Raw genomic sequence first — 24,741 nt, 5'->3', positions numbered from 1 at the left:
TTGATGGTTTAGCCCACATAATGGAAATTAAGTCCAAGAGTTTATCCATACATTAAATCAATGTGTCAGTCAAAATACAAAGTTGGAAGATTATTGTGACATTGTGTGCGTACAAATGCTTGAATGCATGGGTGTGCGGGGGTGGGTGGATGTTTGCGTGTTTGTGTGTGCATGTGTGACTTTGCTGACTCCCACTGACTCCAAGCCAGCTGCTGAGCAGCAGGAGCTTGGAGGGTTGGGTTCATTGGTCAGGGGCTTAACATTGCCTAGCAACAGGGTACCCACGGAAACCAGACACAAAGCCTGCAGCTGGCCAGTTCAGCACAACAAACGCACACATGAGAAACTACAGGTCCCATGTCCCAAACTCCCATCTGTAGTTCTTGAAGGAAAAATCCACCCAAAACCACTAATTCCTATAATTTACAGTGTTAAATAACACAAATGTTTCATTTTATTGTTATAATAAGATTGGTAGCAACATGTGAAAATCGTTGTGGAAATCTGTTGCAGTTCAAGTCGACTACAAAACGCACAATGCAATGCTCTCTTTATGGGATGGCTGGCTAGCAAGCTAGGTAGCTAGCTACCAAACGTAGTTACACACAATAATACCAAAGTCAATATCAGCATGTAAAGAAGCTAGTTAGCTGTAAAATCGCCTAAACAAACTGCACTATCAATTTAGGATGAGATACAATCTCACCATGTTCAACTTACAGAACGATGTGCCTCGCAGAGTGGAGTCTGACATTCACAACGGCCATGCAATAGCATCATTCAATGCACCCTGGACTGAAGAGGCAGACAAATAGGAGATATGTGGTGGACCCTCTGTTAAATTACAATTTTCTCGAGGTAGGAATATTGCAAAAATATTATCAATGGCTCCCGCGTTGAGATATCAGCCAGTATTGAAATCTGACATATATGATAGACGTTTTTGCGATCTAAAAGTCATATTCCTATTAACTTCCAGTGTAGTGAGAGCGGCTTTATCACAATGCTATGTCATACCGGCCGAATTTCTGCGTGCTTGAACGACAATAGCTCAGATACACATGAAAACATGAAATGACCCCAGGAATCAATAGAACATCGCTCACAGATGTAGCATTCAAATAGGGTGAATCTTTCCTTTAACCTGTAGACCTCCCTTGTGTACAGCTATATGACACCTACCCTCCTCCAGCTATCAAACCTATCCCACACCACCTGAGGGTTCCAGGACCTCAGGTTATGAATCACTGCAGTAGACCGTGCCAGTCACGCCCATGATGGAGGTAGCGTTGAGCTGGCATTTTCAAGACCAGGGAGGGAAAATCACACCGCTCTCAGTGTGTATTCCTGGTCGTGCCTTGTGCCCAGAGGAGCTTGGCACTGTTGATGTTATGTAGCCTAGAAGACAGTGCCCATTTCAAACACTCTCTTTGGTACTTTTCTATTCTTCTTTTTCTGTCATAAAACACACTAACCATGGTATCTGAATGGCAGGAGTTATTGTTTTCCCTATGTTTACTGTTAAAAATCAAGGTTCAAGTTGAAACCGAACACGGTTATTCAGAGCGATGCCATAGGGGAACCATTTTAGGCTCTCTGAAGAACCTTAAATGGGATGGTTCTTTGAAGAACCACATACACTCAACACCTTGTTGTTGAGCCTTATTTGCATATTTCCTAGGGTGCCTTTCAAGTTTATTTTAGACCACCCATGACTGTGTTTACTAGTGACATGGTTGTTGCGTTCATAAATGTTCAGTCCTGTGGTCTTCACCAAGTAAAATCCTAAGTGATTGTGTTATCATAAAATAATAATTATTTAGGACAGTATAATACATATTTCATTAGGCCTTATTTTGAGGGCCTAGTTTTACCCTAATACAGTGGCCTGAAACTCATGGTTTACAGGCCACATCAGGCCTGAAAGTCACATTATGCGTGTAATTCCAACTGGAATCCAGCAAGAGCGGGGATAGCCAACATTTGCTTACAGAATGACTGCCAGGGTTAGGAAGACTAAGATATGAGCCAATCTAAAGTGGAACAAGTAACAGATTGAATTAGTTTAGAAAAATGTACGTTATTTATATTTGAGTAGAATAAGATTAATTAATCAATCATGTACATGCAAAAACATAGATATTGAAACAAACAATTCAAAAAATCTACCTGCAGTAGAGCATGCTGGGAAATACGATAACGATGGCATGGTTTTGGTTCAACTTTGATTATCATCACCAACACTGGGGTTATTTTACACAACTGAGTGTTAATTGCTGTATGCTATAAAAGGGACACATCTGCAGGCTCTGTAGCTCAGCTGGTAGAGCACGGCGCTTGTAACGCCAGGGTAGTGGGTTCGATTCCCGGGACCACCCATACACAAAAAAATGTATGCACGCATGACTGTAAGTGGCTTTGGAAAAAAGCGTCTGCTAAATGGCATATTATTATTTCAAGAACCTTTTAGAATTCCGAAGAACCGTAGATGTCACGTTAAGAACCCTCCACTTAACTCAAAGGTTCTTTATCGGCCAAGAGTTCTCCAAGGAACCTTAACAGCTGAGGAAGAACCCTTTAAGAACCTTCATTGTTTTCAGTGTAGTAAATCAAGTAACGAGTTGTAGCTTTTGCTCTTAACTCATAAACCCTGCAGAAATTATAATAATAATGTCATAACATTAGCCTATTTCATAATCATTTGTCGTTTCATTAGAATTAGAACAACTTTATCCATGAAATGTGGAAATATGGCTTCACTATAACATGGTGGTACTTAATTTGTATACTCTGCAGAAATGACAATAATAATGTAATCATAATCATACGTAATAATAATTCAGCTCTGCTCGCTCACACACAGGTGTCTGCAGGAAAGCACTCATAAACATAAACACATACAGAACTGTGTGCACCAGGTGTGTAACTGGTGGAGTGTATGTGTGTTATTTATAGGATCTTTGCCCAGTGATTGGCTGGAACTTAGACCACAGGTGCACATGGAACAGTTGGATGAAGGGTTGTCGTCGGGCAGTTCTGGCTCTGTGTCAGTATGCTACTTGAGTCTATGTGACATTGAATGCACAATAACACACCAAAAAATAACAGAACTAAGTTTGTGTGTGAGGTTTGCTGTGCATATACATGTGTGTGAGAGTGTGTGTGCGTGCATGCGCACGTGCGTGCGTGTGTGCGAGTGACAACACACACTGAGTGTCATGGACAGACTTTTCCCTTACAGTTAACCTCACACATAAACCCAATTATTTTGTTTGTTGGTGACATATTGCACGTTCCAAGTCACAGAGACTCAAGTGTAGACACAGAACCAGAACTGCCCGACAACAGTTGTGTGTATATCCCTGTGTGTGTGAATAACTACTCCTTCAGATACAATGGAAACACAAGTGGGATAGCAGTGTAGGCAGGAAGACCCTCCTCACTCAAACCAACGTGGTGATCTGATTGGCCTGCGGCTGTTCCAGCTGTCACCAGGCAGAACACATCTCCTGCTAGCGAGCTCTTCACACTTAATCTCTTTCTAACAGGTTTATTTTCTCTCCCCCTCCCTCTCCTCTCTCTCTCTCCCATTCTCCCTCGTTCTCTCTCTCCCATTCTCTCTCGTATATATCTATTTCTCCCTCTCTCCTTACCAATCTCTCTCTTTTTGCCTCTCTCTCCCTCCATCAGTTACTGTAAAAATGGGTCATCTCATTGACCTACTTATAGGCCTCATCAAAAATCCAGCTATTTTTTATACTCTTCCTCTAGCTTCTGTGTATTAATATTTTACATTGACAACAGCTGAGAGACGGATAGAGAGATATCAGGACACTAGATACCACTTTCCTCAAGGCAGCACCTCCCTTGGAATGGGTACAAAGTTAGGATGACTTCAGACTCGCTGTCGGGTGTGCTAGGTAACTTTTGCTGCAATGTTTTTGAGTGAAAGGTTCTATGAGTTTGTTCTGCACTCCATAGAACGTTTCATCATAGGACTGAAGGACCTAGGATTTTGTGCTTTAAAACATGCACTATTGGTTGCTCAAATAGACCTTGCTCATAAATGCTACTAATATAAACAGTGTTGTGCGTGTAAACATTGCAAGTGCAGAGAACTAGTACAGTTAACGAATGGAAATGTATACACTGCTGACACCCACTATAATATTAGGAGTCAACTGTAGTTGAAGTCAGATTTACTATCAGAAGAAGACACTAAATGGCCAAAGCTTTAAGGCACTGCACATACTCGACACTCTCGACAACATTTGCAGAGCTTAACAGGTGAAAGCAATCAATGCCATTCAAGGCTTAAAGAGTGATGACTGTTCAGCTTTGGAACATATTTCCTGGACCTAGAAGATGTTGCAGAGACTTTGCCACCATGTAGAAAGAGAATCTGTCGAGGAACTCTGCTACCACTGTTAGCATGTAGCATTAGAAAGCGCACACAACCAGACGCCTGCAACTCTCTATCCATCTGCTATCATCCTTTATGGGTGAACCACACATTTGCTCCACAGCACCTACTTGTTCACACACAACCAAAGCACGCCGTCTCCACGTGCTGCCCACGTTGTGCGCCCACTTCCTGTTCGCCACGTGGTGCCGCTACACATCCCCAAGTCAGGACAACCAGTCTCCTCTGCCTCACTTTCACCGGGACAGAGGGTGAAAGAGGACGCAAACATTTGCAAGACACTACTGACTATTCCAATGCGAATTCCAATGCTTTGTACAGAATCAGACAAAACTTTTTGTAACCACTGTATCAGACCACTGAAATTACAAACTCTCAGTTAGAAAATAATATTATGCACATTATGTATGACTGGTTTTGAGTTTTGGCCCACTCTTCTATCATTAGCCAGCTAACAAATATAGCCTATAGTTCTGTTGATTGGCCCTACATTAAAAACAACCTTAAACCAAACACTCATGTCCAATAGTGAATGTGGGCTCATCCATCAATTTTATGAGCACAATCCCCCTAAATCTAGCCTGGTCCCAGATCTGTTTGTGCTCCTATGGTTGTTGTCATCTGTTTCTGCTGTCTTGCCAAGTCCTATTGCCGTTGCCATGCCAAACAACGGCCATAAGGGTTGGCTATACGGCACAAACAGATCTGAGACCAGGCTACCTTAAAACTACTCTCCATCAAGTGGAACAGGCAGGGACGACCTCTAGCCAAGGACAAGTCCCAAATAAGTCAGTAAATGACAAATTAACTCTACTCCGTAGAGAGGCCCGCACTGACCCACTGGAACCCCAAGCTATGGTAATAGCTTACGGGACACACACACACTGTGAGCTCTTAACAGAAGGGACTGAGGACATGTTACACACTCAAGACCCACACACACAACCCATGCACACACACTCAAGAACCACATAGAGTACATGCCCCCTTTCTTCTCTGTTGTGTATGGAAACTCAACAGTTTGACCAATGCAGTACAAGCCTTTGATCCAAATCAGAATGACGCACCATAATGCCGGGCGGAACACTACACGACTTTTAAAATCCTAACATCGCTGAGCCTCTCATATTAAATGACAGTCTTTCCTGTTGTGTTTCTGTCTTGCCAACGTAGTGGTGTGCACAGACGGGGGTCACACACCATAAAAATACTACACTGTCTCGCTAAAACAAGGATGTGATGTGATTAGATAGCTAGAACGAGCTGTGGCTCAAAGCAGCCTCATAAACGTTTTCAGTCAGACATTCATGCTTGCGATACAGAGTTGAAATATCTAGCCAATCCATTTTGAATATAATAACATTGCGTGTAAAGAGCTTGTCAGAGTCATCGCTCCTGCTCGAGAGTACACATTCTGTGTGATGCGATACAACATCATCATCTTACTGGCTCCTTCTCTGGAGAGCTCTCATTGGCTATTGAAGATCACTGTTCTCAAATCTTGTCGTTGCATATCTCACAGTACAAGAGCATTGCAGATTTTGTGCCGATAAATTCAAACGTTTCCAAATATCGGGACGTCTGGGACTGCTCAAAGACGGGCTCGGTAGCCCTCAGATTCCATCTCTGACCCGTTCACTTTAAAAGAGCGTCGGTGATGGCCGCGCTCCCCGAGTAGGCAACGACATGGGATTTTGTCTCCGATCGCAAAAACTTGTCTGGGACAGCGAAATCGGGGCCAAAATCACGTAGTGTACACCCAGCTTAAGGGAGCGGAACTCCGAAGGCCTCCTTGAAAGATTGGACTGGGTGCCCTAAGGGCTTGTTTGGGCCAGTTTCATTGTCTGTCTTGGAGGCTTAGGTTAGCTGTGATTGTAAGAGGTCCGTGGCATCAGCAGCACAGAGCAACAACTTAAGCCTGTGACTTTACAAGCATGTAATGTATAAGTGGATCTATATATAACTGGACAAGCATGCAGTGTTTGTGTGTGTGTTTGTTTTGGGGTGTATTATAAGATGCATGACTGTCTTTGATGCTTTGTTACATGTAATGTTAAGTCCTCACACGAGTATGATGCAACATCTCACATCTATAGACAAGCATGACATGTATGTATGTATTATTTATCAAAGGTCTGCGGCCCAGAGTATCCTGTAGGTGTATGAACGCATTTTAAGCCTCCTACCTCTTTATGGCTTCTTCCTGTTTTCTCTTCTTGTCGTTTTTCTCCTGTAGGTAAATCCTGTTCCTCTCATTCATGGCGTGGTCCAGGTTCTGAGAGACCAGCCCGCTGTAGGCTCTTAGTCCGCTATCTTCAACATACTGGAAAAATCTCAGAGTTTCTTCCTCTTTGGAGCTCATCATTCTTCACAAGCGATCCGGCAGCCTTCTGCGAGAGGAACATAGGGTAGCGTTAATGACAAATATGGCATAGTGGCACAGTGACGTTCACGGTGGCTGGTGGTTGTGTCTGGGTGTTTTTTTTTTTGCTTATAAAGGGTTGTTAGTATTTGTGGTAATAGTTGCGTCATGACTGCGACCACAAGTTTCATCATTACCCCCCCCCCACATGGGGAACGCACAGTACAAACACACAGCTCTGAAGGGGCCACACTATCTAGTCGCTCTGATAAATGACTTCAATGGATCAAGATGAAAGAAGGATGAAAGAAGGAAAACAAATAACACAAAAGAGAATGACACAGTAGCCTTATACTTAGGGGACTAGGATGAAGCAACATACAGTACTGAGAAGTCCTTCAACATAATGTACTATGCATACAGCATTTCAGGCATTATGGTACTGATTGCATTTATGCGCAGTCCTGTGGTTTGTGCTGGATTTCCACATAGAACTGCTGCGATTCCTGATCAAATAATCTGGTTTGTGCTTTTGTCTGATTCTCTACAAGATTATTCTTTATAAGATTCCTCCACAAACAGTTGTGATTCACAGGCGAGCTGCATGAAGGAGGATGCTCCATTGAAAAAAAGACTTCCCTGACGTCAGTTCGACTGTTATCCCTTTGCTTTCTTTAATGCTCTCAAATGAGGAGAATGGAGGGTGAATACAGCACTGTTTACAGCCACATCCAAACACACCGTTGAGCATCTAATGATGTGGTGTGTGATTCAATGTGTGTGTGTAGATGCAGAGTGTACACTGTGCATAGATGCTGTTTGAGAGGGAATGTGTGTGTACCGGTATGTGTGTGTGCAATAGCACAGTGTATCCTGCAGAAGTCTGTAGCGGAAGAGAAGACAGTGCATGCTCTTATGTAGGTCAATGTTTTCAGATCTGCCTAAGAGACTGAGTGGACTGTGTGTGTGTGTGTGTATGGAGCGGGGGGAGGGGGCCTGGGGGACAGTGTGTTTGTGTGTGTGACCGTGTATGAGCACGTGTCTGTGTGTGTGTGTGTGTGTGTGAGAGAGAGACCGTGTGTCTGTCTGTGTGTGCATGTTAGACTGTGTGTGTGTGTGTGTGTGTGTGTGTGTGTGTGTGTGTGTGTGTGTGTGTGTGTGTGTGTGTGTGTGTGAGAGAGAGACTGTGTGTCTGTCTGTGTGTGCATGTTAGACTGTGTGTGTGTGTGTGTGTGTGTGTGTGTGTGTGTGTGTGTGAGTCAGAGAGGTTGGAGGGCAGCCAGATGGATTGCATGGCTAACTTAGAAAGACCAGAAAATTGTCTAGCACACTATACCTCTACTGTCTGTCTGTTCTGTCTATCCATGAATAACCTCTACGTTGGGGTTAGTGAGTTTAACTGCATGTGGGGCAGTTCTATCCGGTTTGCTCCAGAGACTACTCATTTTTAAAGGGCCCAGTTTTGAATCAGTGTCACAGAGAGACGAGAGACAGACCTAATGTACAGTACTGTATTTCAGCTCGTAGCTGAAGTGCTACGGTTAATGCTGCAGAATTGTACCTCATAGTTGAAGTTTATCATTGATACACAGGTACATCTACAATGCATCGACTGGTTGAATGTTGGTCCATGTACCACAGTTTCTAAGCACAGTGGTTTCATGAAGCTGCTGAGTGGTGAAGCACCGTTGAAGCCCATCGTGAAATCTCAGTGTTGAAGTGTTGAGTGAGTGTTAAGTGATATGTTAAGTGGATGTGTTAAGTGCAGAGGGAAAATTCTGTCAGTGACGGGGAAGGGGGGCAACGCAGGATTCAAACACTGCTGGAGCTGAATTAAGCCCGCTTCTGTCATCCCTGTAAGCCTGCAGCGCTGTGCAGCGCTGGAATCAGCTTGTTTATCACACTGTTTTTCAGTAAAACCTTGCAGTCCCGTTTTTCATCCTATGGTCTGGCACAGTTCATCTTTTCATTTTCTTTCACCTCTTTCTCCTTCTCATGTCTTTTCTCTCTTTTAAATCAGCTATATCTATTGGAGAAGCTCTCTCTCCCGTGCGTGCAATTTTTTACTCAATCTTTTCTCTTAAAACATTGTTTTGCAGCTCCGAACCTAGATCCTCTCTTTCCTTCACTATACCTCACTTTTTCTTGTCCTCTCCATCCTCTCCTCTCCTTAGGTGACATTGACTGCAACAATTGGTTGTCCGAGGCGCCCTTTTCTCAAAACGGAATTGAAAGTGGCACACTATGTCTGTATCTAGGCAACGGTGTCACAGGTGGTATGGGGATATTCTCGAGCGGTGTCAAAAATTGCACAGCCAGCTCAGTGAAAACCATCACTCATCATACAGAGGATCAGGTAACAAAGGTGTACCCTATGAACTCAATGGCACTGTTAGGGGAAGGTGTGTGTGTGTGTGTGTGTGTGTGTGTGATTGTGTGCATGCGTTCACGTGTGTGTGTGTGTGGTGATACTTACAGTGGAGCTGTGTCCCTGCTGCCTTGAGGAGGGCCAAAGAAGTGTTCTCCAGGTGAGTCCAGTGCGAGCCGCTGAACAACTCGGACAGATACTGGAGCACCTGTGCAGAATTCCACTTAAATCCACAGGGAAGTCCAGTAGCCATTGTACGCTCCCGACAGTAAGGCTTGCTCAGAGGAGTCCTCCAGGGCCAGGGCGGTGCCAGGGGGCAGCAAGGCCGGTGGATGCCCAAGCCAGTGCTCCCTCCCCTGGGTAGCCGGAGAGATCCAAACCCTCTGTCCAAACGATGCTAGACTCCAACCCAGGGGCCAGCTTCACACTCATCTGCACATGCTACAGAGCACGGGAAGAGGCAGCAGCACTGGCACAGACCCTACCAGCATCACACACACATCCTCACTGACAAACACAAACAAGCCTCGCGTACACTCCTCTTGACTTGCAGCCACTTTCTGCAGAATGAACACACACTCCGGAGGCGTTCTTCGTGGCTTCTTCTGTCTGATCCGATGAACTCTCAGCTGTCCAGGTGTGTGTGTCAGTTTGTGTCCGTAGTTGAAAAGGAGAGTGGTGTGTGTGTGTGTCAGGGAGTGTTCAGTCGGAGCATCCCTCCACTGCCGCTCTCATCCACACAGAGCTCTTCTCTGCTAGCCTGAGCCACAGCAGATGAGTCCAGGCTTCAGAAGCGCAGATCACAACACAAAGAACACGCCTACTCAACCTTCCCCTCTCTCTCTCTCTGTTTCTCTCTCTCTGTTTCTCTCTCTGTCTCTCTCTCTCTGTTTCTCTCTCTCTCTGCTCTCTCTCTCTCTCTCTCTCTCTCTCTCTCTCTCTCTCTCTCTCTCTCTCTCTCTCTCTCTCTCTCTCTCTCTCTCTCTCTCTCTCTCTCTCTCTCTCTCTCTCTCTCTCTCTCTCTCTCTCTCTCTCTCTCTCTCTCTCTCTCTCTCTCTCATGGCCGTGCTGCACTGAATGTGTTTTTCTCTTTTCAGCACCATGGAGAGCTCTCTAATCAGCTGCCTGGCATGGTGGGTTGGAGAAGAGGGGGGTTGGGGGTGGGAGGGGCATTGGTGCCTCCGCTGCTGCCAGGGTGTGTCCTCTTTAGACACAGCCACCCCCTGCCCTGGCAACCACACTACCACTCCCTCCCTCTATTCCTCCCCCCTCCCCTCTCTCTCTCAGCTTGTAAACAAGCCCGGGATACACACAAAAACACAGCACATAATGAATACACTGACTACATTCACATGTATGCATTCACACATCTATACCAAACAAACCAACAACTCTGTATGCACAAATGGAACAAAAACAACAAATGCACATAGAGAAAATGTCAGAAAGTACCCAAAAATTAAAAACCCATTTCCAAAACACACCCATATTAATTAAAACACACTCTGCACAAACACGCAAAGAAGAAATCTATGTTAAGGCTGTAACATCCCTGGGGCAACTCAGACGAATGGACACACAACAGGCACAGTTAGAGTTTGAGGTTGTGTTGCTGTGTGTTTGTTATGAGATGCTACTGCTGCTAGTGCTGTGTTTACAGTATGACTGTCCAGACATTGCTTTCCATAAAGACATAGTCTAGTTGTTTGTGTGATGGGAGCGCTCGGGTACAAGGCGCGGCTGCAGGGGGCTTTTACGGCTGGATTAACACTGTATACACAAAAGGATTAGGGTAGCAACGATCTGTTGTTTTCATCAACCCTACCCTCCATTCCCCTCGCCCCCTCCCCCTCCCCTCACTTTCCCCCCTCCCTCCATCCCCCCCTCGGTCTCGCACTCGGCTGCAGAAACAAGGAGTCCTGCAGAGAGAGGAGTGGGGGGAAACTGTGTCAGAGGCGACCAAAATTAGTTTACAGAAACAGGCGGTGGTGAATTGGGGAATTGAGGGTGTATTAACTGCTGTTGAATTAGGGACTGCAGAGAGCAGAGCAGATAGGGAGCAGGGGCCTCATTTATCAAAGGTGCGTGCGCACATAAAAGACTCTAAACCTTGCGTGCATCAGTTTTCCTGCAAAGGTTGGTAAAAATGTGCGCAAAGCTCAAACCATGCGGACGCACAACTTCTAGTGGTTGATCAATTGAGTTGCATGCTAATGTTGTTATTTTGGGGAACATCGAGGTATTTGGTGGACGGGAACTATAATAATGGTAGGCTAATAAAAACATTAAAACATAGGACAAATTATAAAACAGATGCATTTGCCATTGGTAATGATATCGCATAGCAGCATGTAGTCTAATAGGCCTATGTTCATTTTACTTTTATTATGTAGGCTTAAATCATAATCATATTGCAGGACATGTAACTGTCCCTACTTTTCTGACATCAAAAGGTCAAATAGGTTTATTCCCGCTACATAACAAAAATGTGTCTACCATTTATCCATTGTTAATTCAATAGCCAAGCTATTGAACTATTCAACAGTATGTGTAGGATACAGTATTGCTGTACAATATAAGCGCAACATCACAGCCTATGTCATCTCAGAGCCTATACCAAGGCAGGAGAAGGAAACACAATCATGTATTGATAAACAAAATATTGAACAATATACACTACAAAGTATGTGGACACCCCTTCAAATGAGTGAATTCGGCTATTTCAGCCACACAACGGGTGTATAAAATTGAGCACACAGCCATGCAATCTCCATAGACAAACATTGGCAGTAGAATGGCCAATACTGAAGAGCTCAGTGACTTCAACGTGGCACCGTCATAGGATGCCACCTTTCCAACAAGTCAGTTCGTCAAATATCTGCCCTACTAGAGCTGCCCCGTTCAACTGTAAGTGCTGTTATTGTGAAGTAGAAACGTAGCGCGTAGCGCGTAAAGATCATCTGTCCTCGGTTGCAACACTCACTACCGAGTTCCAAACTGCCTATGGAAGCAATTTCAGCACACAAAAACTGTTAGTCGTGAGCTTCATGAAATAGGTTTCCATGGCCGAGCAGCCTAAGATCACCATGCGTAATGCCAAGCGTCAGCTGGAGTGGTGTAAATCTCGCCGCCATTGGACTCTGGAACAGTGGAAACGCGTTCTCTGGAGTGATGAATCATGCTTCACCATCTGGCAGTCCAACAGACTAATGTGGGTTTGGAGGATGCCAGGAGAACGCTACCTGCCCGAATGCATGGAGGAGGAATAATGGTCTGGGGCTTTTTTTCATGGTTCGGGCTAGGCCCCTTAGTTCCAGTGAAGGGAAATCTTAACGCTACAGCATACAATGACATTCTAGATGATTCTGTGCTTTCAACTTTGTGGCAACAGTTTGGGGAAGGCCCTTTCCTATTTCAACATGACAATGCCCCGTGCACAAAGCGAGGTCCATACAAAAATGGTTTGTCAAGATCAGTGTGGAAGAACTTGACTGGCCTGCACAGAGCCCTGAACTCAACTCCATCAAACACCTTTGGGATGAATTGGAACGCCGAGTGCGAGCCAGGCCTAATTGCCCAACATTAGTGCCCGACCTTACTAATGCTCTTGTGGCTGAATGGAAGCAAGTCCCCGCAGCAATGTTCCAACATCTAGTGAAAGGCTTTCCCAGAAGAGTGGAGGCTGTTATAGCAGCAAAGGGGGGACCAACTCCATATTAATGCCCATGATTTTGGAATGAGATGTTCAACAACCACATACTTTTGGCCATGTAGTGTATAATATTGCAAAGAAGTATGGGCTGTAGCATTTACTTTTAAATTGTTTGAATAGACAATCAATCTTGCAGAATGCGTAGCCAGTGTTTGGCACTCGCTATAAGTGGCATGCATTTTTTGTTTGAAAAGTCACTGCAAAAGATTAAAACATTCTACCCACACCACAACAGAAATGTGATAAAAATTAGACTTTGCACTTTCTTTTAAAAACTCACATGGCCCAGCAAATGAGGACATTTTTGTTACCATAAATCGTGAATGGAGGACGTTTTCCAGGCGGGGTTGTAGCGCTCGTTCACGTATAGTATGGCTCTTATTTATCAATGAAAACATACGTATATGTTGTGTGCGACAGTTTGATAAATCCCAATAATTTGTTGCGCATGCAAATCCCAGAATCTCAATTTTGTAAGAAATGTACACACGGTTGATAATCGAGGCCCCAGCAGAGAGGAGGAGAGGAAAGAATCAGGCTAATTGTCAGTGCACAGTAGTGGGTAAGAGACCAGCTACAGTGTTAAGATTGAGTTAGTTACAAGTTGCATGTTATAGATCTATTAATAAGAACAACAGAAATTCAGTCAGCAGTTGAGAGTTACGTTTGTTTAAGTACCTTTTTAGCCCTAGAGAACGAGCAGAACTGTACACGAAAGTCAATAGGAAAAGATGTATGTCTATACTAGCTTTTGTAGATATGGTTCAGTCCCAAATTAAAAATGCATATAAGTAGCCCAGTAAGAAAGCAGTCAAATTCAAGAGCCAAGTCCTTTTCAGTTTTGTTGTGCAGTTACTTTCTCAACACAGGATTTGTCAGTCACAAACTATAGCTCCAGACTGTTATTACTACTAGTGGATATCATGTACTTGTGCATGTGCTTGTTATTTTAGATGGCTAATCCAGCACTGTAATTGTACTTAAATGGTACTTCCATCATGAGAGCTGGTACTGAGTAAGAGTATCAATCAAGAACTTTGAATTGAATCACACGTGCTCTCTTGTCATAAGGTACAGTATGCCATAACCAGATATGAGTTAAATGACATTGATTTCTAAATAATTGACCACATGTCAATCTCACAACTAAATAGCCAGTCACTACCAGCTTGTTTTACTGGGGGTTTTTACTGGTCGAATGCACTGTAAAGGAAGTGTCAACCATGTTAATAATGGTACCTTCTGTGGGCGACGTGGTTAACTGGACAGACACAAAGCCAGCCGACATCCGTCACTTCAGAGGACAAAAGAAAAGGTCCGTCTGACCTCTTCCCCTCAGCCTGTGAGTGCTGCACTTCAAAGGAACAGTTACTCCCTGGCAGAGGTCAGTGCACACAGACTAAAGATAACAGAGTCTGTTTGTGTAACTCAACAGGCTCTATTAGTGTAACTAAACTGACTCTGGTGGGTGAGGGGATAAAAGAGAACTACTTCCAATGAAGGGTTTTGGTCAATGTAACTGCCACTGAGGTAGGCTATTTGAATTCTGTCGTAACCACTACCCTACCCAACCCCAGGAATAGAGATGGGATAGTCCTCCTTTAAGGAGGTGCATGTACTTACAGTAGTGTAGATATAAGTGATAGGAGGTCAGCATACATTGTTGATATGGGTCATTGATTTACAGTAGATCTCATAATTAATCAGGGCTTTCCCAATATTGAATTTATGGTACTCCAGTGTTTTTACAGTTCAGCCAAGCACGTAACGATGTAAACTAATATTGATCTGCTACTGTAATTGGCGTATGATGTGGCTATAGGACAATTAGCCAATCAATCAAAAACAATTAAGAAAGCAAAATCGTTAGGAACAGTCATCAACAAGTCAACATCAACTTGCATGTACATTTAATGTACTATACACAAGATAATTAAAACATGAGTGGAAACCTATTTTTGTAGCTAGCTGTTGATCTTCACAATAAAACTCCATAAATAGTGTCAATAGTGTCTTTGTGTGTAGGAGACCGCAGAATGTCTGTCTGGTAGTAAAGTAGGCTGTCTGTCTGGTTTTCTCTCTCTTTAGGGAGTGTTGGATGAGGATGAGGGCAGTGAGACAGTCGTGTTGAAGATGTCAGACTCTCATTAAAGTTTCAGGGCAGCTTACTTCCACCCCTGTAGGCCCCCTTATAAAGTGAAGCGTAAGCTTCCCGCTCTGGCCAGCAAGTGCACGGACACCTGGCATACCGGAACACACACACCACACACACACACACACACACACACACACACACACACACACACACACACACACACACACACACACACACACACACTGAAGTGGAGCGTAAGCTTTGCGCTCTGGCCAGCACACCAATACACGCACCAATACCGGAACATGCGCACACACAAAACCACATACCGGTAAACAAAGGCACACACAAAAACACACCCATACATGCACTCACAAACACGCACTCACACTTTTCCATTCATTCACATAGGCACAAAGTTGACCTCATTCTCACACACAAATACACACACATGCAGCGCATGCACACATCCATATTGTCAAATCATTACCATACTGCTAGTATAGGCAGTTGTTGTAAGCCATTAGAGCAGAGCAGTCCATTGTGTAGTCAATATCATCGATATGTTAATACTGTTGTAGACATACGTCGAATCTTTGATGTCTGTTCTTCTGATGTTTTTGCTGTTGCATCAGACCCCCCTCAAAAAGATATGGTGCATTCCACTGGCTTCTATCTGTCACAACACTGTAAAGTTCCTCAGCATTCGTCTTTACATTACAATACAGCATGTACCGTGTCCCACTTACACAACCTTCTAACCTCTTGAACAATATGGCAAAATGTAAATTTCCACCCAAATAGACATGCCTAAAAGTAATATTTTTTCATGAGATGTCCATAAACAATAACTAGCAATGCTGCATAGTTCTACAAAGGTCTGAAACTCACCTTTCTGGTAAAAATAGTTATAAATTACTGAGGTGTACAAATATTATGAAAATGTGAAGAAGAAACATACTATTCAACAAAAGTGAAGGAACAAGGCTTGAAATGACTGAACTGCTTTCTAAATATAGTATCAATCAAATGACAAACTACCTTACTGTGAGATTGAAACGTATAATTGTCAAATAAATATGATCATAATTAGTGACAGTACAAATTTGGCCCCATTTCATATAACTGACGACATAGCGGTTTCGTCCCTTTGTGACCAAGAGAAAGTGGTCGTGTTTCAATTCTACTAAGTTATTTAGTATTTTTTAATGTTGAGAGCTGAGAATCCGGCTGAGAATATCACATCGAAATGAAACTACGACTGCTGCATTCGCTAGACTGTCCCCTGGAATATGCCACCTCCCAGGCTGTTCAGAGGGAGAGCAAATTGATTATTTGTCTGGATAGGCCAGACAACGTGACACGTCACTCCATATGCGAATTTGGAGTGTGAAACCTAACACTTCAAGCGGTAGCAGACAGATGGGGCTTTCTGTCACTATAAGGCACTGAAGCCTGCAACTTTCACAGAGCGATTTGTACACCAAAAAGTCAGTCAAAACCGGTCCAGAACCGCTTAAATAGGGGATTTAAAGACATGCTCTGGTATTTTGGAGACTAGTAAGTATTTTTTAAACCTCCCGCTTTGGGCTGGATGTGTCAATGTGTAGTTCATACATGCATAATCTATGAGCAGAATTACTGTCTTACCTCAATTAGCCATGAAATCCCTAGTTTGAAAACGACTGTTTTCTGTAAGCTTTTCAGGCAATAAGCTTCAGCCCCTCGCCAGTTGAGTGACAGCTAGCAAGCGCAGACACAGTAGAGCGAGAGAGAGAGAGAGAGAGAGAGAGAGAGAGAGAGCAATGACGTGGTGCACATATCTGCACATTTGTGACGTACAGATGCAGGATCTTAATTTGATCACTCTTTTGTTGATGAGAATTTTCCTGCACAGCAGGAAATGCAAACTTGTAGTGTATTCAAGGTTTAAAAAGTATTTCTAAACCCCTACAAAAAATGTCCATTAATTTTAATACACATAATAATTCACATTTCCTGTTGCTGCAGGATTATTTTTCTGCTGTAGCAAACTGGCTCAAATTAAGATCCTACATCTGTAGTATGACATTTTTGGGGACCACTTTTGGCTCATGGGCGCTACTTTCAGAGCTACTGGCTAAAAAGTATACAAAAGTACAGGAGAATCTCTTTAACATCTAAGAGCAGCTAGCCCAGTCATTTAGAGATCGCTTGCCCCCAGAGTTGTCAGGCCGAGACACGACCACAAAGACAACCCCCACTTCTCGTTAGCCAAGATGAAGAGGTGAAAATGGAGGTCTGAGGAGTGTAATCCCTCAAACAGGCGCCTGGGGGCTTGAATCCGGGGGTTTAACCCCCCATAAGCCCTTAAATCCCCAGTTTAGACGTCCAAAACTGATGGGCTAAAGCCCAATGCATGGCTGCAGACAGGCTGGACCCAGACAGAAGACCCTCCTCATCCCTGAGTGTTCAACGGATGGACACGTCGGAGGGGAACAGTGGTTACGGAGTTGACCAGGAGATGCAATGAGGTTATGGAGATGACGACTATGTGTGAGAGGTGCACTGTGGTTACGGTGTTGACCGTTTTGAAATTAACTGTGGTTATGGTGATGACTGTAGAGGTTAAGCATAGGAGTCATTGGATATTATTGTTAATGCACTGAGGTTACGGAGGTGACTGTACTAGGTGGTGTGCACTTTATTAAAGATATTGATGTTGATACTTATGGCCACCTGGTTTCACCCTCAAAACAAGTTCCACTGAACGTGCAGATACTGAGTGCCATCTGTTGGCCTAAATCAGCGAACACAGGCTCCAAACTGAACTGCTAAAAACAAATGATCCTGTCTTAATTCTGATGAGGAAAAATGTTTCAGCAAAATGCAATTAGGTGATTCAGTATTGCAAAGACGTATATGGCGAGTTTGTGTGATTCTGAAAAATAACACAAGAGTGAGTGTATGGAAGAGTGCAAGACCAGGATTTTAATTATGTCAATAGATCAATGGCTACCTATTTGCTCCTACTGTAGCCAGTTGTCTAACTGTGATGTCACAGTTACAGGTGCTACAGGCATGACATCACAATGGGGTTGGCATGGAGAGAGAGCTTTGGGGACAGAAAGCCAGAACACGAGCTTCACAACTGCAGTTTGACTGACACAGGAGACTTTGTTGGTAAGTAAGTTAGCAATCTTCATTTTAGTGGACCTATAGGGTCCACAATTGTTTTGTGTTTTCTTTGAAAGAAACTGGATTTTTCTTCTAATGGCCTTTTTCTGACAGAGTAAGCACATTGAACAACTACTGAGAAAAAAATGCATGATAACCACAAGGTTGCGGTCAGTGAATGGCTGGTTAACATGAGTTCTAGGGCAGTTGTGAGAGAGTGATAGGGCTTATATATACACTGCTCAAAAAAAGAAAGGGAACACTAAAATAACACATCCTAGATCTGAATGAATGAAATAATCTTATTAAATACTTTTTTCTTTACATAGTTGAATGTGCTGACAACACAATCACACAAAAAGTATCAATGGAAATCAAATTTATCAACCCATGGAGGTCTGGATTTGGAGTCACCCTCAAAATTAAAGTGGAAAACCACACTACAGGCTGATCCAACTTTGATGTAATGTCCTTAAAACAAGTCAAAATGAGGCTCAGTAGTGTGTGTGGCCTCCACGTGTCTGTATGACCTCCCTACAATGCCTGGGCATGCTCCTGATGAGGTGGCGGATGGTCTCCTGAGGGATCTCCTCCCAGACCTGGACTAAAGTATCCGCCAACTCCTGGACAGTCTGTGGTGCAACGTGGCGTTGGTGGATGGAGCGAGACATGATGTCCCAGATGTGCTCAATTGGATTCAGGTCTGGGGAACGGGCGGGCCAGTCCATAGTATCAATGCCTTCCTCTTGCAGGAACTGCTGACACACTCCAGCCACATGAGGTCTAGCATTGTCTGGCATTAGGAGGAACCCAGGGTCAACCGCACCAGCATATGGTCTCACAAGGGGTCTGAGGATCTCATCTCGGTACCTAATGGCAGTCAGGCTACCTCTGGCGAGCACATGGAGGGCTCGGCCCCCCAAAGAAATGCCACCCCACACCATGACTGACCCACCGCCAAACCGGTCATGCTGGAGGATGTTGCAGGCAGCAGAACGTTCTCCATGGCGTCTCCAGACTGTCACGTGTGAACCTGCTTTCATCTGTGAAGAGCACAGGGCGCCAGTGGCGAATTTGCCAATCTTGGTGTTCTCTGGCAAATGCCAAACGTCCTGCACGGTGTTGGGCTGTAAGCACAACCCCCACCTGTGGACGTCGGGCCCTCATACCACCCTCATGGAGTCTGTTTCTGACCGTTTGAGCAGACACATGCACATTTGTGGCCTGCTGGAGGTCATTTTGCAGGGCTCTGGCAGTGCTCCTCCTGCTCCTCCTTGCACAAAGGCGGAGGTAGCAGTCCTGCTGCTGGGTTGTTGCCCTCCTACGGCCTCCTCCACGTCTCCTGATGTACTGGCCTGTCTCCTGGTAGCACCTCCATGCTCTGGACACTACGCTGACAGACACAGCAAACCTTCTTGCCACAGCTCGCATTGATGTGCCATCCTGGATGAGCTGCACTACCTGAGCCACTTGTGTGGGTTGTAAACTCCGTCTCATGCTACCACTAGAGTGAAAGCACCGCCAGCATTCAAAAGTGACCAAAACATCAGCCAGGAAGCATAGGAACTGAGAAGTGGTCTGTGGTCACCACCTGCAAAACCAGTCCTTTATTGGGGGTGTCTTGCTAATTGCCTATAATTTCCACCTGTTGTCTATTCCATTTGTACAACAGCATGTGAAATGTATTGTCAATCAGTGTTGCTTCCTAAGTGGACAGTTTGATTTCACAGAAGTGTGATTGACTTGGAGTTACATTGTGTTGTTGAAGTGTTCCCTTTATTTTTTTGAGCAGTGTATATATATACAGTGGGTATAGAATGTCACCACCCTCTTTCAAAAATATTCACCTTTTGTTGCCTTACAGCCTGAAATGAAAACACATCAAATCAGACTTTTTCCAGCTTTATTTACACACAGTAACCCACAATATCCAATAATAAAAAAATAAACTCTGAATGTATTAAAATTAAAACAGTAAAATACCCTATTTGGATAAGTGAACACTCCCCTGAGTTAATACTTGGTGGAACCACCTTTTGCTTGAATTACAGCCATGAGTCTCTTTGAATACGTCTCTACTAACTTTGCACACCTAGATTCCGCAATATTTGCCCATTCTTCCTTGCAGAATTGTTCAAGCCTAGTCAAATTGCATGGTGACCTCTCATGGACTGCACTCTTCAAGTCATTCCACAGATTCTCGATGGGATTTAGGTCGGGGCTCTGACTAGGCCGCTCAATGACACTCACCTTCTTGTCCTTCAGCCACTGTATGGTTGCTTTGGTGGTGTGCTTTGGGTCATTGTCATGTTGAAACGTGAACCATCTTCCCATTTTCAACTTCCTGGCAGAGGGCTGCAGGTTCTCCTCAAGCATCTGTCGGTATTTTGCACTGTACATTTTCCCTTCTATCCTGACAAGTGCTCCAGTCCCTGCTGAAAAGAAACACCCCCACAACAGAATGCTGCCACCGCCGTGCTTTACTGTAGGCATGGTGTTCTTTGGGTGGTGTATTGGGTTTTCGCCAGACATATCGTTTTGCGTTCAGGCCAAAGTAAATTGGTCTCATCTGACCACAGCACCTTTTGCCACTTGGCCTCAGAATCTACAATGTGCTTTTTGGCAAAACTCAAACGAGACTTGATATGGCTTTTTGTGAGGAGTGTTTTTTTTCTTGCCACCCTCCCATAGAGGCCAGATTTGTGGAGCGCTTGTGATATTGTGGTCACATGCACACATTGACCAGTCTTTGCCATAAAGGTCTGAAGCTCCTTCAAAGTCGCCATTGGCTTCTTGGTAGCCTCTCTGAACAGTCTCCTCCTTGCCCGGTCATCCAGTTTGGAGGGACGGCCTGATCTACGCAGGGTCTGGGTGGTGCCATACGCCTTCCACTTCTTAATAATGGTCTTAACTGTGTTCAGAGGGATAGACAAAGCCTTTGAAATCTTTTTATATCCATCCCCTGACTTGTGCCTTTCCACAACTTTATCTCGTAGATCTTTTGAAAGTACTTTTCCGCCCATAGGGGATTCTTTGCTTTGAATTGCACTACTAAGCAGTGGAGTCCTCTATGAACAACTGCTGATATTCTGAACTAATCAAAGTCAGTACAATTGATCACATATGGAAGCCAATTAGGTTGATTTATGATCTGGAAGGTGGTTGGTTATACCTCAGCAAGTTTGCAATTGCAAATCTAAGGGGGGGTGTTCACTTATCCAAATTTTACTGTTTTACTTTAAATTAATTTCTTTAGTTTTTTAGTTTTTTTAATTCACTTAGATATTGTGAGTTACTGTGTGTAAATAAAGCCGGAAAAAGTCTAATATTATGTGTTTTCATTTCAGGCTGTAAGGCAACAAAAGGTGAACATTTTGAAAGGGGGTGGTGACTTTCTATACCCACTGTACATTATATACAGTATATACACATGCCACATAAACTTACTTTTAATGTCTTAAACCCCATCAGAACCCCAAATATAAGCTTGTTTTACTCCAATGTCTGTAAACAATGTAATGCCTAAAAACAACTATAATGTTGATGGTCATGGATGGACATTTCTCCAGCCTCATCCCTCAGCTCTTTACCAAAACAGTGGCAAGGCCGCGAGGTGACCGCTTTGTCATTGTTTGAACAGCAGATTGCCCCTTTAAGTAGCCAATATTTCTAACAGCAAATACAGAAAGAAACGAATGAGACTGATATAATGTCAATGTTTTCATTTAATTGAAATGGATTACAACCTAGGTTGAAGAAAGCCCTAGGTTACAACTTGCCTCAGCCTGTGTAATCAGCTCTGACATCATAAAGTGGTTGCTATAGTGACAGAATGGATAGAATTAAAGAAATGTAAGTCATGGTTACAAATTGTGACATTTGGTGATGTAACACTGATGCTTGACATCACAAAAGATGACTTCACAGTTGTCATGGAGAGAGAACCCAACAAACAGGTTCATGGATAGAACGCAATCAGTAGTTGCAGTAACTCACTGAAAGATTTAAGCAGATCTTTACATTTCAATACTTTAATTGTGTTTAATACAGACAGTTTTGGTTGAACAACGAAGCAGTGTAGCCTGATCCTCGCACATTTAGATGGTTCGTCTGTCACGATCGTCTACCAAAGAGGAGGACCAAGGCGCAGCGTTGAAAGCAAACATATTTATTATACGAATGATCACACGATCAAAACAACGAAACGTGACGTCCTTGGTTACATCAACAAACCTTAACGGAACAAGAAACCACAACACAAAGTGAAAAGCCAGACAGTTAAATATGGCTCCCAATCAGAGACAACCAGCTGACACTCGTTGCCTCTGATTGGGAGTCACTCAGGCCAACATAGATATACAAACATAGAATCACACACCCTGGCTCAACATAACATAGTCCCCAGAGCCAGGGCGTGACAGTACCCCCCCCCAAAGGCGCGGACTCCGACCGCGCCAAACAACCACAACAGGGGAGGGACCGGGTGGGCACTCCGCCTCGGCGGCGGATCCGGCTCCGGACATGACCCAGGCACGGGTTGTGCTGGACTGACGACGCGCACCCCTGGCTTGGTGCGTGGAGGAGGAACGGGCCTTACCAGGCTGACGACGCACACCGTAGGCTTGGTGCGTGGAGCAGGGACAGGCCGGACTGGGCTGACGAAGCACACCACTGACTTGGTGCGGGGAGCAGGAACGGGCCGAGCCGGGCTGACGACGCGCACCACAGACATGGTGCGGAGAGCAGGAACGGGCCGGACAGGGCTGACGAACCGCACCACAGACTTGGTGCGGGGAGCAGGAATGGGCCGGACTGGGCTGGCGACGCGCACCACAGACTTGGTGCGGAGAGCAGGAACGGGCCGGACAGGGCTGACGAAACGCACCACAGACTTGGTGCGGGGAGCAGGAATGGGCCGGACTGGGCTGGCGACGCGCACCACAGATTTGGTGCGGAGAGAAGGAACGGGCCGGACTGGGCTGGTGACGCGCACCACAGACTTGGTGCGGGGAGCTTGGATGGGCCGGACTGGGCTGGCGACGCGCACCACAGACTTGGTGGGAGTGGCAGGAACAGGCCGGACCGTACTGGGAACACACACCACTGGCCCTACGTGGGGATCAGGAACAGGCCGGACCGGACTGGCAACACACGCCAGTACCTCTCGCCGTGCCTCTACATCCTCCTTCCCCCTGGTGACCAGTGACTCCCGTAACCTGGCAGCCTCCTGCTGCCCCGTCGTCCACGGCGTTAGCCCCCCCCTAAAAAAATTATGGGCTTCACGCCTACCCGTGGCCAAGGCCTCCATCCCTCTCGCCAGACTCTCACCCCACTGCTCCAAAGTCCAACCTCTCTCCTCTTCGCTTGGCTTGGCCCAGTCGAGACTCCTACTCCACTGCTCCCAAGTCCATCCTCTCTCTTCTTCACGCTGCTTGGTCCTGTTATGGTGGTTTCTTCTGTCACGATCGTCTACCAAAGAGGAGGACCAAGGCGCAGCGTTGAAAGCAAACATATTTATTATACGAATGATCACACGATCAAAACAACGAAACGTGACGTCCTTGGTTACATCAACAAACCTTAACGGAACAAGAAACCACAACACAAAGTGAAAAGCCAGACAGTTAAATATGGCTCCCAATCAGAGACAACCAGCTGACACTCGTTGCCTCTGATTGGGAGTCACTCAGGCCAACATAGATATACAAACATAGAATCACACACCCTGGCTCAACATAACATAGTCCCCAGAGCCAGGGCGTGACATCGTCTTCATTCAGAACAATTGAATATTTGAAGAATTGCCTGTTTCTTCACTCTTTCTGCTTGTGGTGACTTTATGTTATATTTGCCTAGAAAAGCAATGCTACATGGTATACTATTTGAATGTCACACAGTGATTCATGTTTATTAAAGATGTAGCAATGAGGTCATGGTAACGAAGCATGATGTCATGAGCCAAGGTTCAACAAAGGGAGCTGTGTGCTCTTTCGCCATAGTAGCCAGGTTTCCCACAGTTAATTTGAGCTGGTTTCCAGTGTTGTACTAGTTTAATAGAATCAGTGCTTTGTAAATTAAAATACACTCTGATAGTATTATTCCTGAACATGTTGGATGTGTTTGTTTTCTCACAGATATTCTGATCAGAGGAGTTTGAGAGTGACGGTGGTGAGACAGCGAGGAGAAAACAGAGGACGAAAGCGCGACAAAGGCACAAGTTAAGGGGAGTTGAGAAGGCGGTTGAACAAGAGTGTATAACAGGTGATCAATGAAGGGAAAGAGGGGTAGGAGGATGGAGAAGGAGAGGGGAGTAGCAGTGCACTGTCTGTTGGAGTTCCCATAATGGCGCCGGAGGAGATGGCTGCCATTTTACAGGCTCCTAACCAATTGTGCTATTGTGTGTGTGTTTTTTCGTGTTATTTGTAACTTATTTTGTACATAATGTTTCTGCCACCGTCTCTTATGACCGAAAATAGCTTCTGGATATCAGGACAGCGATTACTTACCTTGTACTGGATGAAGATTTTTTATTTAACGAGTCGGATGCGAAGGATTTACTTCAGACACCCGACAAGGCCCAAATCCCTGTCATTCGCATGAAGAAGAGACGGAGATATCGTGGACG

The 24,741-nt window shown here is 44.7% G+C and overlaps 1 protein-coding gene across 1 annotated transcript in view; it reads right to left on the bottom strand.

Moving 5' to 3' along the window:
- Positions 1 to 10,032, bottom strand: part of LOC121534938 (neuronal tyrosine-phosphorylated phosphoinositide-3-kinase adapter 2) — a 28,668-nt gene extending 18,636 nt beyond the window's left edge. Inside the window, exons 1-2 of the mRNA XM_041841570.2 lie at positions 9,262 to 10,032; positions 6,610 to 6,813 (exon numbers count right to left, since the gene is read on the bottom strand). Coding sequence (XP_041697504.1) covers positions 6,610 to 6,788 — 179 coding nt within the window. The 5' untranslated portion in view covers positions 6,789 to 6,813; positions 9,262 to 10,032. The remainder of the gene's footprint in view (positions 1 to 6,609; positions 6,814 to 9,261) is intronic.
- Positions 10,033 to 24,741: the final 14,709 nt, after the last annotated feature.

This window comes from Coregonus clupeaformis, chromosome 21, assembly GCF_020615455.1.
Source record: "Coregonus clupeaformis isolate EN_2021a chromosome 21, ASM2061545v1, whole genome shotgun sequence".
NCBI classification, from domain to species: domain Eukaryota; kingdom Metazoa; phylum Chordata; class Actinopteri; order Salmoniformes; family Salmonidae; genus Coregonus; species Coregonus clupeaformis.
The sequence above is the reverse complement of the archived record's forward strand: the minus strand, read 5'-3'. Positions and strand labels throughout refer to the sequence as shown.